We start from the raw sequence: 11,832 nt of genomic DNA on the forward strand, positions 1-11,832 counted from the left end.
ACTGTAGAACATCAGTCGGTATTCAGTCCTATATCTTTAATTCCTTTCCACTCAGAAAAGAAGAATCTGTGCTTTCTTAATTGCCTGTAGCAAAGCTTTTACTACCATGTATCTGGGTAAAGAGCCTTTCTTTTGCTGTTTGGGCATGCTTCAGCAATGGAATGGATTTATCCTATTGTCTTGATGAGTATGTGTGTCTTAAATGTCACACCTGTAAGTTTAATTAGGTGATTTTTTTAGTTTAGAGGTGTGACATTCCCATTCTTGAACTGCCAATACTTGCGTTTTCTGACTTTATCCATTTTTTTTTTTTTTGGCATGGACTAAAATGTTCTTACCAATTCAATCCATTTCTTATTACATGGCAGTAGACCTCATTTAATTAAATGCAAAGTTATAAACTAAATGGTTCCCAAATGTATACTGAGTATTTAAAAAAAAAATCCTAAGAAGAAAAACCTCACTAGCGAGTGTTTGCCAAGTGTTTGTGTTGGTTTGGCAGGTATTTGGAATAGAGTTTGTTACTAGGTGGGAGAGGGGACATGCAGCATCTCTGGCACATCTCTGTCCCTGTGCCTGCTCTGACCAGGTGGGCTGTACAGCAGCCAGGCCTTTGTCAGATATATGTACCACACACGGGTGCCATGTGCTTTTAGGACAGCTCATGGTCCTTAGTGCCAGCTCAGCTATGCCGTGGTCCCACTGGATTGAAATTTCTGGGCAGACCTGGGAGAGGTCCTTCTATATTAATTGGTCCTGTTGAAATGGAGTTCAAAATAACTTATTCACACAATCGATATCTTTTTTAAACTGTATGAATATTGACATGTTACTCATTTAGCAGTACTGACAAAGTAACCTTATTTCATTATGGTTTTAGTAGGGAAGGGTGGAAAAACAGGATTGCTTGTGGCATTTCTTATCATTTTTATCCCTTGTACCAATTGGATGTTTATCTCTCATTAACTGTGAAGTTGGATTATACTGAGTTTCCGTGTGTATGATTCTGTATGTTTTGATGTGTGTTTTAAAGGCAGTGTGCTGTTACTCTCTTAAATTAGCCAAGGTTTGAGTAGTGCTTACCTTAACCCAGTTTTAATTCCCTCTGTTGCATGTGAGACTGTGCCTCTTTTGAGAGAGTAGAAAATGATGTAGCACTTAAATTACTTTAAAATATTGAGTTCAGAAAGAGCAGGGGTGGCAGCATGGCTTGCTTTCACTCTTTCGCTTTAGAAAAACTTTTTTTTCTCTTCTGGCTTGAAAGTACCAATGTCCTGTCCTGGCTAGTGGCCTTTTGCTGGGGACAAGAATGTTTCTTTTCAGTGTCTTTCATCTGGACCTTGGTGAAAAGTTAGATGTAACCACAGTAGGTAACGCATTTCCAGACAATGCCTTATTGTCTGCACAGGCTGGATGCAGAGACCTTGCATACCTACTTAGAATCAGGATTAAATTACCAACCTTTTGGGCATTTTTATGTAAAATGTTCTTTATTATGGTTTTCATAGCTAAAGCATGAGTCACTTGCAAGCCATAATAGATTTTGGCTATGCTGCATGATGAAGTGTTCTGGATGCAGTGAAACATTTAATCAAGACTCCAGGCAGTGCAATTCCCAGTGGTCACCTTAACAGGGAGAAAAAAAGGAAGAGAAAACGAAACAAATTACTGCACCTTTTTTTTTTGCAGCACTAAGATCAATATTTCATAGAGACAACAGAAGAAATCAGCTTCTTTTTAATTTTTAATTTTAAATGATGGTGAAAGCAGATTTACATCTGATTTAGACTAATATAAGGAAGAAGTTTTCCACAATGAGGATAGTGAAACAGTGGCACAGGTTGCCCAGAGAGATGCTGGATGTCCCATCCCTGAGGACATTCAAGGCCAAGTTGGATTGGGCTCTGAGCAACCTGATCTAGGTGAAGATGTCCTTGCTCATTGAAGAGGAACTGGACTAGATGATCTTTCAAGGTGCTTTCTAACCCAAACTACTCTAAGATTTTATGATTTTTCTGATAGTGTCAGTTAAATCACTGAATTCTTGAAAGCACTCTGATCTCCTACCATTTTATATTGATGCTTCATAAAAGTGACTTTGTTGCAAAACATCAAATCACCTTACTAAACTTTACCATATGATATTAACTCCAGGAAAGTTATGTGGTGTTAAAATACCAGAATTAGAGGCCACGAATTAAAATTACCTGGGAAATTCCAGCATATCATAGTAAGATTTATAAGGCTTCATGCATGTTTGTTTAACGGAGAAAGTGAAACATGTTTCCAAAATACACTGGAGCCCTAAGTTTCCAAGCAATTTCAAGGCTTGTAGTCAGTAGTAATTCCTGATTCCGTGAAGAAAAGGAAGTATTTCTGTATCATCCCTATTCTAAATGGGCTCAGACTGTTGTCTTGTATTGGCTCAATATTTTATTTGCTTTGGAGTGACTGGAATGGGCAGTGGGGTAGCCCAGGACAAATTTCACATCCTGTCTTTCATTAAGGTACTCCTGAGCTCAGACATGGAAATTTGGTCTTGTGCCTTGTTGTCCTTGCATGGAGAGATCCTCAGTGTTTAAGGTCTGATTGCTGACACATCCATCTATTGCCTAAGCAATTGTCATCATCACCTAAAATTAAGGATTTTGCCTGAAAAAAGGAGTTTGGAAAGTATTCACTACACTGATTTCTTCCAAAGGTGTTACCCCAAATCTGAAAGATCAAGTGACTGCTGCTGCCCCTGGATGCTCAAACTTGGCTTTTTTTTGGTCTCCAAACAGTGCCTTTTTAGCGTTTTTTCCCCACATTTTCTCCCCAGCTGCAATCTTCCCCCTGTTAATAGTGGGATTCTTAACAACTTTGTATTTCTATTTAACAGGTTTGCTGGCCTGCAGCACAATAGACTAATGTGGTTTTTATTGTGCTAGCGTGTGCTGGGATTGTTTGCCTCCCGGAAAATGGGATATTCAGATGCCTCATTCAGCTTCAGCCTCAGCAAAAGCTATTGCCTTGTCCCAAGACATTTTCTTTATAAATGGGCTTTCCATCTTGTTGTGGAAATTGTAAATGCGCAGGGATCTGTAATTCAGGTTTTTTCACCTTCCTGAGCTCTGCTGTTATTGGGTATTTAAGTAATTTTAAAATATAATTTTTTTCCCCCCTCACACTTACTGTTTCCCAGTATTTCAGAGCAAGGTGGGAAACTGATTCAAGATAGCCTATGGGGTTTTATCATTATTAGAAATTTTATTTTTTAGGAATATATATATATATAATTTTTTTTTTTTTAAAGAGGATTTTTCTTCTTTTCTTTCTGGAAATGCACTTTCAGAAATGCAGTGTACTCGGATGCTAAATCTTTCCTTTTCCTTGACCTTACAGTTTGGAAGAAGCACGCATGCACTAGTCCTCAAGCACTTAGTATAACCATAAGTTCACTGATGTGAGTAGCCAGTGTGATTACTCACATCAATAAAAAAAGGAATCTACACATGTGTATTTTTCAGGATTAGTGAAGCATTGTTTGCTTAATGAAGAAAAAGGCTGAAGTGATGGAGGCAGGAAATAAAATTACTAGTGTTGGCCAGGTTATTCAGTCAGTTACATGGACGGGATAAATTAATAGTTGATTTCTATCCTTTTATCATCCTGAATGATATTACTTAGAGTATTTATCAAGGGAGGAGGAAATAAAATCCTTTCACTTTTATTCTGTTCATATTGATAATACACTGCCATGATCTCCAGCAAAGACGAATAAGCTCCATAATTTTTTTAAGATGAAGGATCATAGAATGACTTAAGCATGAACAAAAGTCTTCAGGGTGATGTGTGATCATGCTGCCTGGAGATTGTTAGATGGTGTCTCTTGAGAGAGGCAGTGAACATCAGGGCAGCAAGCAAAGGGAAGAAGAATGACTCAACGACATATAAATTGAAAGAAAAGCTGTTGCCTTTCCGCTCTGTTTAATCTTTAATCAAATACTGTTTGAAGAAGTGTCGAACATGGGAGACATCTGGGAGTTCTTTTCTTCTTAGATTGTGCTCTATCTATAGATCTCAGACTGAATGTGTACCATGGATGGGGTGGCCCCAAGCAAGAATTACTGCTTGCGTTTTGGGACTCCCAGGGAAACTTGCTGCTGCCACATGAGCTCACTCATGTTTCCTGTGTCATCCTTTTTCTTCCCTCATTTTCATTCAATAGATAGAAGAACTTCAGAAAAGTATTCTGTCTGTAAGGCCTCCTCACCTTGAAATAAAAGGAAATTAAATGTTATTAACTGTAATAAAGCAGAAGGATAAGTTCTGGCCAAATGAGCCCATTGGTTTATAAAAGGTGTTATGTTTGGATAGAATTTGGCACAGTACCTTCCAGTGCGATGTTTTATTTTACATACTTTGGTAGCTCATAAACCCAGTAACTTTGGTCACTAAAATAATTTCTTGTTCCAGAATAAAACTCTCATTTTAAGCTTTTTATGTTGAGCATGGAATTTGTCTAGCCTGTTCAGGACCAATTATCTGGCATACAAGTATTTCTGACGTGGATTGGTGTTTTTGCTCTAAGAGGTGACACTTCATCTTCTAGCAACTTAATTCAACAAATTGTTTTGAATAAGCTTAAGAATAGTTTATTCAAATGCAACTCATTGGTTAACCCAAAAAATACTTTTTTTTATTTCTGTCATAATGGAATTTCTCCTTGCCTGCATAGAATTAATTGTTTTCAGAACCATGTGCAAAGGATGAAGCTATCAAATACTTTACACTGCAGCATCACTCTATGTGATGAGATGAAAGAGTCCCTTTCACAGACACTCCTCGTAAGTGCTATCAATTAATTCAAGGAGAGTATTTTCTACTTTCTTCAAAGTAAAGGCAACATTTTGATAGAACAGTGAGTTTCCCAGTGACTTCCTGTGTTGAGGTTTGTGTCCTCTAAATGCTTAAATAGATCGGTGTGCTTTAACAGTTGAGGTTTTGGTGTGATTCCTTGTATCTGTTAAGACTTGAGGTTTGTCTGAATGGAGAAAAGAACTACTTTTCTTACATCTACAGTTAAATTGAGGCAGAACTGTTTGAGATGAGTGCTGCCCTGCCTCAATCTGTTCTGAATTTGTTTGTGGAGGAAAAAAAGCCACAAGAGGCTAATTTGAGCAGCAAATAAGAATCCTAATAAGATCAAGGTAATTAATACTTCCTCTGCTTTGAAAATGTCTGTGACAACAGGCTGCAGCATAGGTTGGCCATCTGTAAGAGTGGCAGGGACACAGCATTATTGTAAGGATGTTATTAAGCCTGTGAAGGAGAAATTTCATTCACACACGGGGAAATTTATGGTATTGTTTTGACTTTCTATTGCTGATCTCTGTGGTTTGTTGTATGTCCGTGTTTTTGCATCTTAGTTTTATATAGCTGGAATCAAACATTAAACAAGCACACAAACAAATGAAAAAACCCACCCAAAGAGAGTTTGCTTAGAAATGGATATGTAAAATTATTGTATTTATTTTATGAGGCTTAGTTAATAAGCAACATGTATTTTTCTGAAGAATGAACTGTGAAGGAAAGCTTTAATTTTCAGTCATTTTTCTAGATTCATTAAATGTGTGAAAGAAAAGCCCTATACTAGAATTTGTACAAAATTAGGATAATTTTTGGAGATTTACATGCATGTGGATAGAACGAAGCTTTCTGATTTTTTCATTTTCCATTGAAGAAACAAACCAAGGCAATATTTTGAATCTATTAATATTTTTTCCATCATAGTGTTAACAGATTTAGAAGGGTCTGTAACTATGTATGTTCCCATGGCTTCTGCAGAAATTCAAGGCTGTTCAGAGGAGCAAAGCCCCCATCAGTTCATGGACCACTGGAGAGAGCAAGTTAGAGAATTAAAAAGGTGCAAACACTCTTCACTACCTTTGCTGCTGCTGTATTTTATTCTATTTGAGTCCTTTGAGTGGCAGTAAGAACTTTTGGGTCCTATTTTAAAGATGCTGTTGATATAAATGGAAATTGAGAATTTGTCAGACGGAAAGTTGCAGAATTTTTTTCTGGAGTCTGTCCATAGTACAGTACTTTGAGTAGTCCAAGGTGAGTGGCTCAGGTGACTGGTTTGTGTCTCTGATTGGTATCCTAGAGTTGCATTGACTGCTGGGTTTGAGGTCAGGCAAGATTATTCCCCATGTTGGATAGATTTGGAGAAGGAGGTGATGATTATCACTTTTGGTGTAGCCTGGGCCTGTTGCTTCCTACAGTTCTATAGGCACTGGCAGATGATGGTTCCTTCCTTCCAAGGCTTGGACAACTCTCTTCAGCTCTCTTTGTCTTTTTTCCTGTGGTGTATTTGAGGTTTTGAGGCCTTTGGTTTCCTAAATATTTATTCTTATACTTGTTGTTGTTGGTTTGCCATCAGTGCAAGCTGAGAGCATAGCACGTGATCTGTAGACCCTTTTGAACATGATTCCTGTGGTACAAACAGGTAATACTGTCATGACCACCTTGTCTTGCATTCATTAAGACCAAGACAGGATTGAACATAACTATTAATGGGTAGCATATGATATTAATCAAACCATATATTTCAGAAATCCAAATGACACACATTGATATCTTTAGGCAAATGTAGTATGGGATTAGAAAGAAGAAGTTAGTTGGGAAGAGGTTTAGTTTAGGTCTTTGATTAAAGCTTTGTGGACTTTTTTTTCTTCCCTGTTGAAGATGTGATAAGATATGCTGCAATCTTCCGGTGCCCTGTGGCATAAAAGACTTTGTGGTTGTGGTTCTCCTATGGGCCTCTGCTTGGTGTCAGAACTTCTGAAATAATTTCAAAGTTAAATTAATTTTTTAACTCCTAGACATAAGACTGGACATTCACTTTACATCCAATCTCACTCAGGATGTGTATTTTCTGAAATGAAGCTTAGTGGACTCTTGTTTTGGGGAAAATGTGAAGATTTTTCTCAAATCTTTTTCATAAATGCATTGGGCCAGGTTGGATTGGGCCCTGAGCAACTTGGTCTAGTGGAAGGTGTCCCTCTCCATGGCAGGGAGTTGGAACAAGATGATCTTTAAGGTCCCTTCCAACCCAAACCATTCTGTGATTACTTAAGTGAAATTTCTGCAAACAAGTGCATCCAAGGATTTTAATTCTTAGTTTTTGCAGTACTGTGTGTAAGTTGAAGTAGTAAATTATAATAGAAGTAAAAAGATAGCTTTAAACACGGATAATTAGACTTAGCCAATGAGGAATTATGGAGCAATACACATTATCTAAGCCCTGTGGATAAATAGTAAATCGTGGTGTAAATGATCTTTAAAGAAGTTGTGGTCTTTTCTAAAAATGTCTCTTCCTTATTTGAGAATTCCTTATTTTTCCACCATCTAAAGCACATCTTCAGTATAAAATACAGTGTCTTTGTTTACTTGTGAACTGATTTTTCAGAATAAAATTAGCTCTATTATTCTTCTCCTTTTTTTTCAGTTCTCTGGAATCTGATTTTATAATTAATTTATTTGTCCCACAACCCTTAGCCATCTGTATCCTTGGATTCTCACTATTCTACATTATGCAGGCTGTAGGCAATGCACAGCTCCCATCCCAAACCCCCCAGAAGTTGTCATATATTTTTCATATGATTTGTACAACGGGTGATCTCTCATCGTGAAAATGGGTTCTGGTGCTGAAATGTCACCCGCAGCTGAAACATTAGCTGTGAATGACATGTATGGTATGAATAAATAAATTACAGAGCTGTGCAGCTGCTTTACCTTGAAACCCTATCTGAGGAAATGCTGTTCTTTAAGGATGACAGCAGGCAGAGTGTGCTGTGCCAGTTTATGGGGCAGGACCCTCTTGGCAAGGAGAGCTGGCATAATCCTTCGTCTGTCATTAATTTCTACCACACCTCTCCCATTTCTCTGATTCATTGTCACCCAGATGCAGGAGTCTCCTTGAAAACCAACCTAGGCTGGTTTATTCCCTGAAAGTTTGTGTCTCATTAGTTAGTTGTCAGTCATTGCTTGTGATGCTCTGGTCAGTGCTCCTTTAAAGTTAATGATAAAACCTTCTAGGTTAATCTGTCTCAGGCCATGAATTGTTTTTTGTACCATTTGTGAATGGTCAAAGGGATTAAACATGGGATAAATAAATAATGACCTTCTATAAAAGACCACTGTTTTGTCTCCACTTCCAGCACATATAGCTATAATATTAATATTATACTAACATTATATCTCTGTTTTTAAAGATAGTTCTTTGTAATGCTGTGGGAAAGTTCTGACAAGCCGACAGTAACGGTAGCCAACTGTGGGCATAAATACTGAATACAGACTGAAAAAAAAAAATTAAACATTAATTAAAAGAAAAAAGGCTTGCTTACTTGAGGTGACAGATTGGCTTAGATCCCCAGGTGGAATGTGTCTCCTTATGTGGTGTATATACTGACCACAAACCAGTATGTGTTCTCAATAGTCTAAAGCTCTCTATCCCTCTGAAGAAATTCTGTTGGTGCAAAAGTGCTTATCAGGGAAATAGCTGAGCTCCTTGTAGCCTTCTCTGCCTTCAAAACTTCCTCTGAGGCAAAAGAGACTGATATGCTAGGATCAAATACACCCTCAGAATATTTATGTGTCTACAGCAATTTAGATTTTCAGTATCTTTGATGACAGACAGCAGTACAACACAACAAACCTGTTCTGTCACAAAGTCTAGCTCTGGTGTGAGACTTTCTAAAATGTTTGCCTTTGGGACAACCAAAGATGGAGCATCCTTTGGAATGTGGTTTCAGGAAGCCCACAGAGAACCAATACCTTGGTGAGCAGCCACTAGGTGCTTGGGGAGAGATGCTGCAAGTGAGACCAGGTGACTCAGTTGTTCTGCAGGGACGGCCAAGACTCTGTCACTGAAGTGCTTGTCTTTGGTGATCAAGTCAGAATGTCTTGGCAACTGGTGGTCTGTATGAAAACAGAAAAAAAAAGAAAATATTAAGACAGGGGACTAGAAATAATAGAATCCTAGACTTCAGATCACCAAAAATGTCTGTGTTGGTTGTATCCAGAGCAGCCCAACACATCTATTTTCAACTAAGTGCAGGGAGAACCCTTGTGTATAACAGCATGGCAGATACTGAAGTGGAAATAATATTCTGTCTGTCAGTCTAGGTATCTTTAAGTCATCCATCCCTTTGCCTCCCTTCCTGTGCAACAGCTCTCTCTCTACCTTTCTCTGTTCCTTGGTAAGAGTTCCTTCATCTAGCCCTTTTCTCCTTAGAGGGTCTTCAGAGTTTGGTTCAGTATTTTGGGTCCAAAACAAGCCTTTTTTTTTTTTTTATGGTAAATGTAAAACAGCTGTGTCTTCTTTTTCTATTTCGGAATATTACGTTCCATACCCAGTAACACAGGAATACATAGCTCTGCATCTTTTTAAATTAGCATCAACAGGACAGCAATCTTGCTTATGAAAAACTAGGAATAATGATCACACAACAACCTTTCAGGAACCATCAATATTATTTGGAAAAGCACACAAATATGGCATGTGAAAAGAACATTAGTTGAGCTGTGGATAGGCAAGGAGAGTAGATGCTTGTGGGTGCTTCTAAAGTAACGTTTATGTTTGCAATTAGGGGAGAGCTTTGAGAGAGAGAGAAAAACAGATTATTTTTTATAAAATATATTAAGTGCAAGGGTGTTTTTTCCTCTCTCGGAACAGAGAGTTGCCAATATATAAACATTTCAGAGAGAATTTTACACCACCTCATCTTTATGTCAGGCAGCATTTAATGGTTGAGCGATCTCCTGCCCCGGCACTTGGCAGCTACTCTCCAGGGGCCGACTTTGAGGATTACAATGACAGTCTATCAGTGGATCTTTTCCAATATAAACTAGACGAGGACCATTTAAAATCAGTTGCTATCAACAAGTCAAATTAACTTTATTTATGTTAGAGGCTTTCCTATGAGTATTTTATAACAACGTGGAATTTTAATATCTGGAGGGGCTTTTCCTGTTGTTGGTGTGATTTGGGAATGCGCTAATTCACGTGATTAAGAACAATTTACCTAATTTCTTTCTGAATTACGTGATTTGTAACATTCAGGTCCAATCAGCACTTAGGGCTCACACAGCTTTTTTCTGATTCCTGCTTTTTACAGGTTGAAATAACACTTCAGGATATCAATGACAACCCACCAGTATTCCCCACAGATATGCTCGATCTGACTGTAGAAGAGAATATAGGAGATGGATCTAAAATATTGCAGCTGACAGCCATGGATGCTGATGAGGTAGGAGCATGGTTTCGTATTTGAATATTGGTACTAAAATTGCTGGAAATACGTTTTTACCTGTTCACTTCATCTCTTTGTGAGAGCTTTGCCTCAGGAATCATTGCAGTCATTCACCAAACTCTGTTCAGTATCATGGAGTCACACAGAGGCAAAACCACACGAGCCAGTGAGACAACTACTCTGTTACTTGAAGGCTGCTCACTGGTTTGTATATAATGAGTTAACGTTTTCCTAACATCTCAATGCCAAAACCTGCCCCACGTTTTGGGTTTAGATGGTGTTGTTACAAGTCTCATCACACACAGTACCCAGTGATGTGGCGAAGGTGCTCAACTGCCCAGTGTGTGATAAAGAGTTACTGATGCTCAGTTTAAGACCACAACTTGAGATCTAAACTAACTTTGAAGCCAAAATGTTGTAGTTGAGCCCAGTTTCAAGGTGTGCAATAAAATTAATGTGAGACAAGCCTTGGAGAACAAGAAAACTTTTGGTAATGCCTGCTTTCCTTTCCTAAAGAAGGTTTTATTTTACCAAAAAGAGAGGAAGTGAAATAATGCTAAAATATGTGCCCCATATGTGAACCTCTTTGCAAAATAGTTTTACCCAGTTAGATTCATTACTGTGAAGGCACTGCAAAACTAAGGTGCTATTAAGAAACTACAGTGCTATTGATGCATTCATGTATTTTAGAAAGTAAGTTATGAAAATGTTAATGATATTGTTTTCATTTATTTCAGCTGATTCTTTCCACAAGGAAAAGAACTAAAAAGTCAATGTGAACATGCAAAGAAGTTTGTGTTGTCATTAAAGTACAGGGTTACACTTGACAACAATGAGCAGTTCTTGCATTCAAATAATAGGGTAATTCAACCTCCTCAAGAGAATTTTATTCCTGCCCTTTTTTGTGTTAGCTTGGTTAGTCTTCCTGTGATTGTTAATTGGTGTACTTAATCTTACTACTGCAGAGGGAACCACTGGAACACCCATAGGAATGGTACAAATGTGATCATGAATTTTTTGTTCTTCCCCTTATTTTCTCAGAGTAGCCTTATATACAGACAAAACCCAGGATTTTGGAAAGATGCACATCTGTAACAAAAATTCTAGCTGTTTGTATTTATTTTAGGAAGAAATAAATATTCAACTACCACTCTCTGGTATGGTATGGCAAGTATATCTAAGATTTTAGCAATGCTCCAGCCTCTTTTTGACAATTCCTAGATTGTGTCTCATGTATTATCCATCCTGAAGCACTCCGTCCAGTGGGAAGCGATTTGTTACCTCAGAGAGAAACTAGTCAGTCTTTTCTATAAAAAGGAAGGATTTCAGTTTCCCTACCAGAACATTTGTAACTCAAACTCATTATGAAGAGCTGAAGTTTTCTTAGCTGTGTGCAGTTTGGGGTCAAGATACTTGCCTTTTTTCCCTCCTTCTCTAAAGCTGAGGGCACAGTGAATGCTCTTTGTTTTTCATATCATCTTCCTGCGACATTACGCTTTCAGACATTCACATGACATTCACACTTTCAGAATCA

The 11,832-nt window shown here is 38.0% G+C and overlaps 1 protein-coding gene across 1 annotated transcript in view; it reads left to right on the top strand.

The window, feature by feature from the left end:
* Positions 1-11,832, top strand: part of FAT4 (FAT atypical cadherin 4) — a 131,031-nt gene that overhangs the window by 57,147 nt on the left and 62,052 nt on the right. The window contains exon 2 of the mRNA XM_064651482.1: positions 10,164-10,295. Coding sequence (XP_064507552.1) covers positions 10,164-10,295 — 132 coding nt within the window. The remainder of the gene's footprint in view (positions 1-10,163; positions 10,296-11,832) is intronic.

This window comes from Pseudopipra pipra, chromosome 4 (genome assembly GCF_036250125.1).
Source record: "Pseudopipra pipra isolate bDixPip1 chromosome 4, bDixPip1.hap1, whole genome shotgun sequence".
NCBI lineage: Eukaryota > Metazoa > Chordata > Aves > Passeriformes > Pipridae > Pseudopipra > Pseudopipra pipra.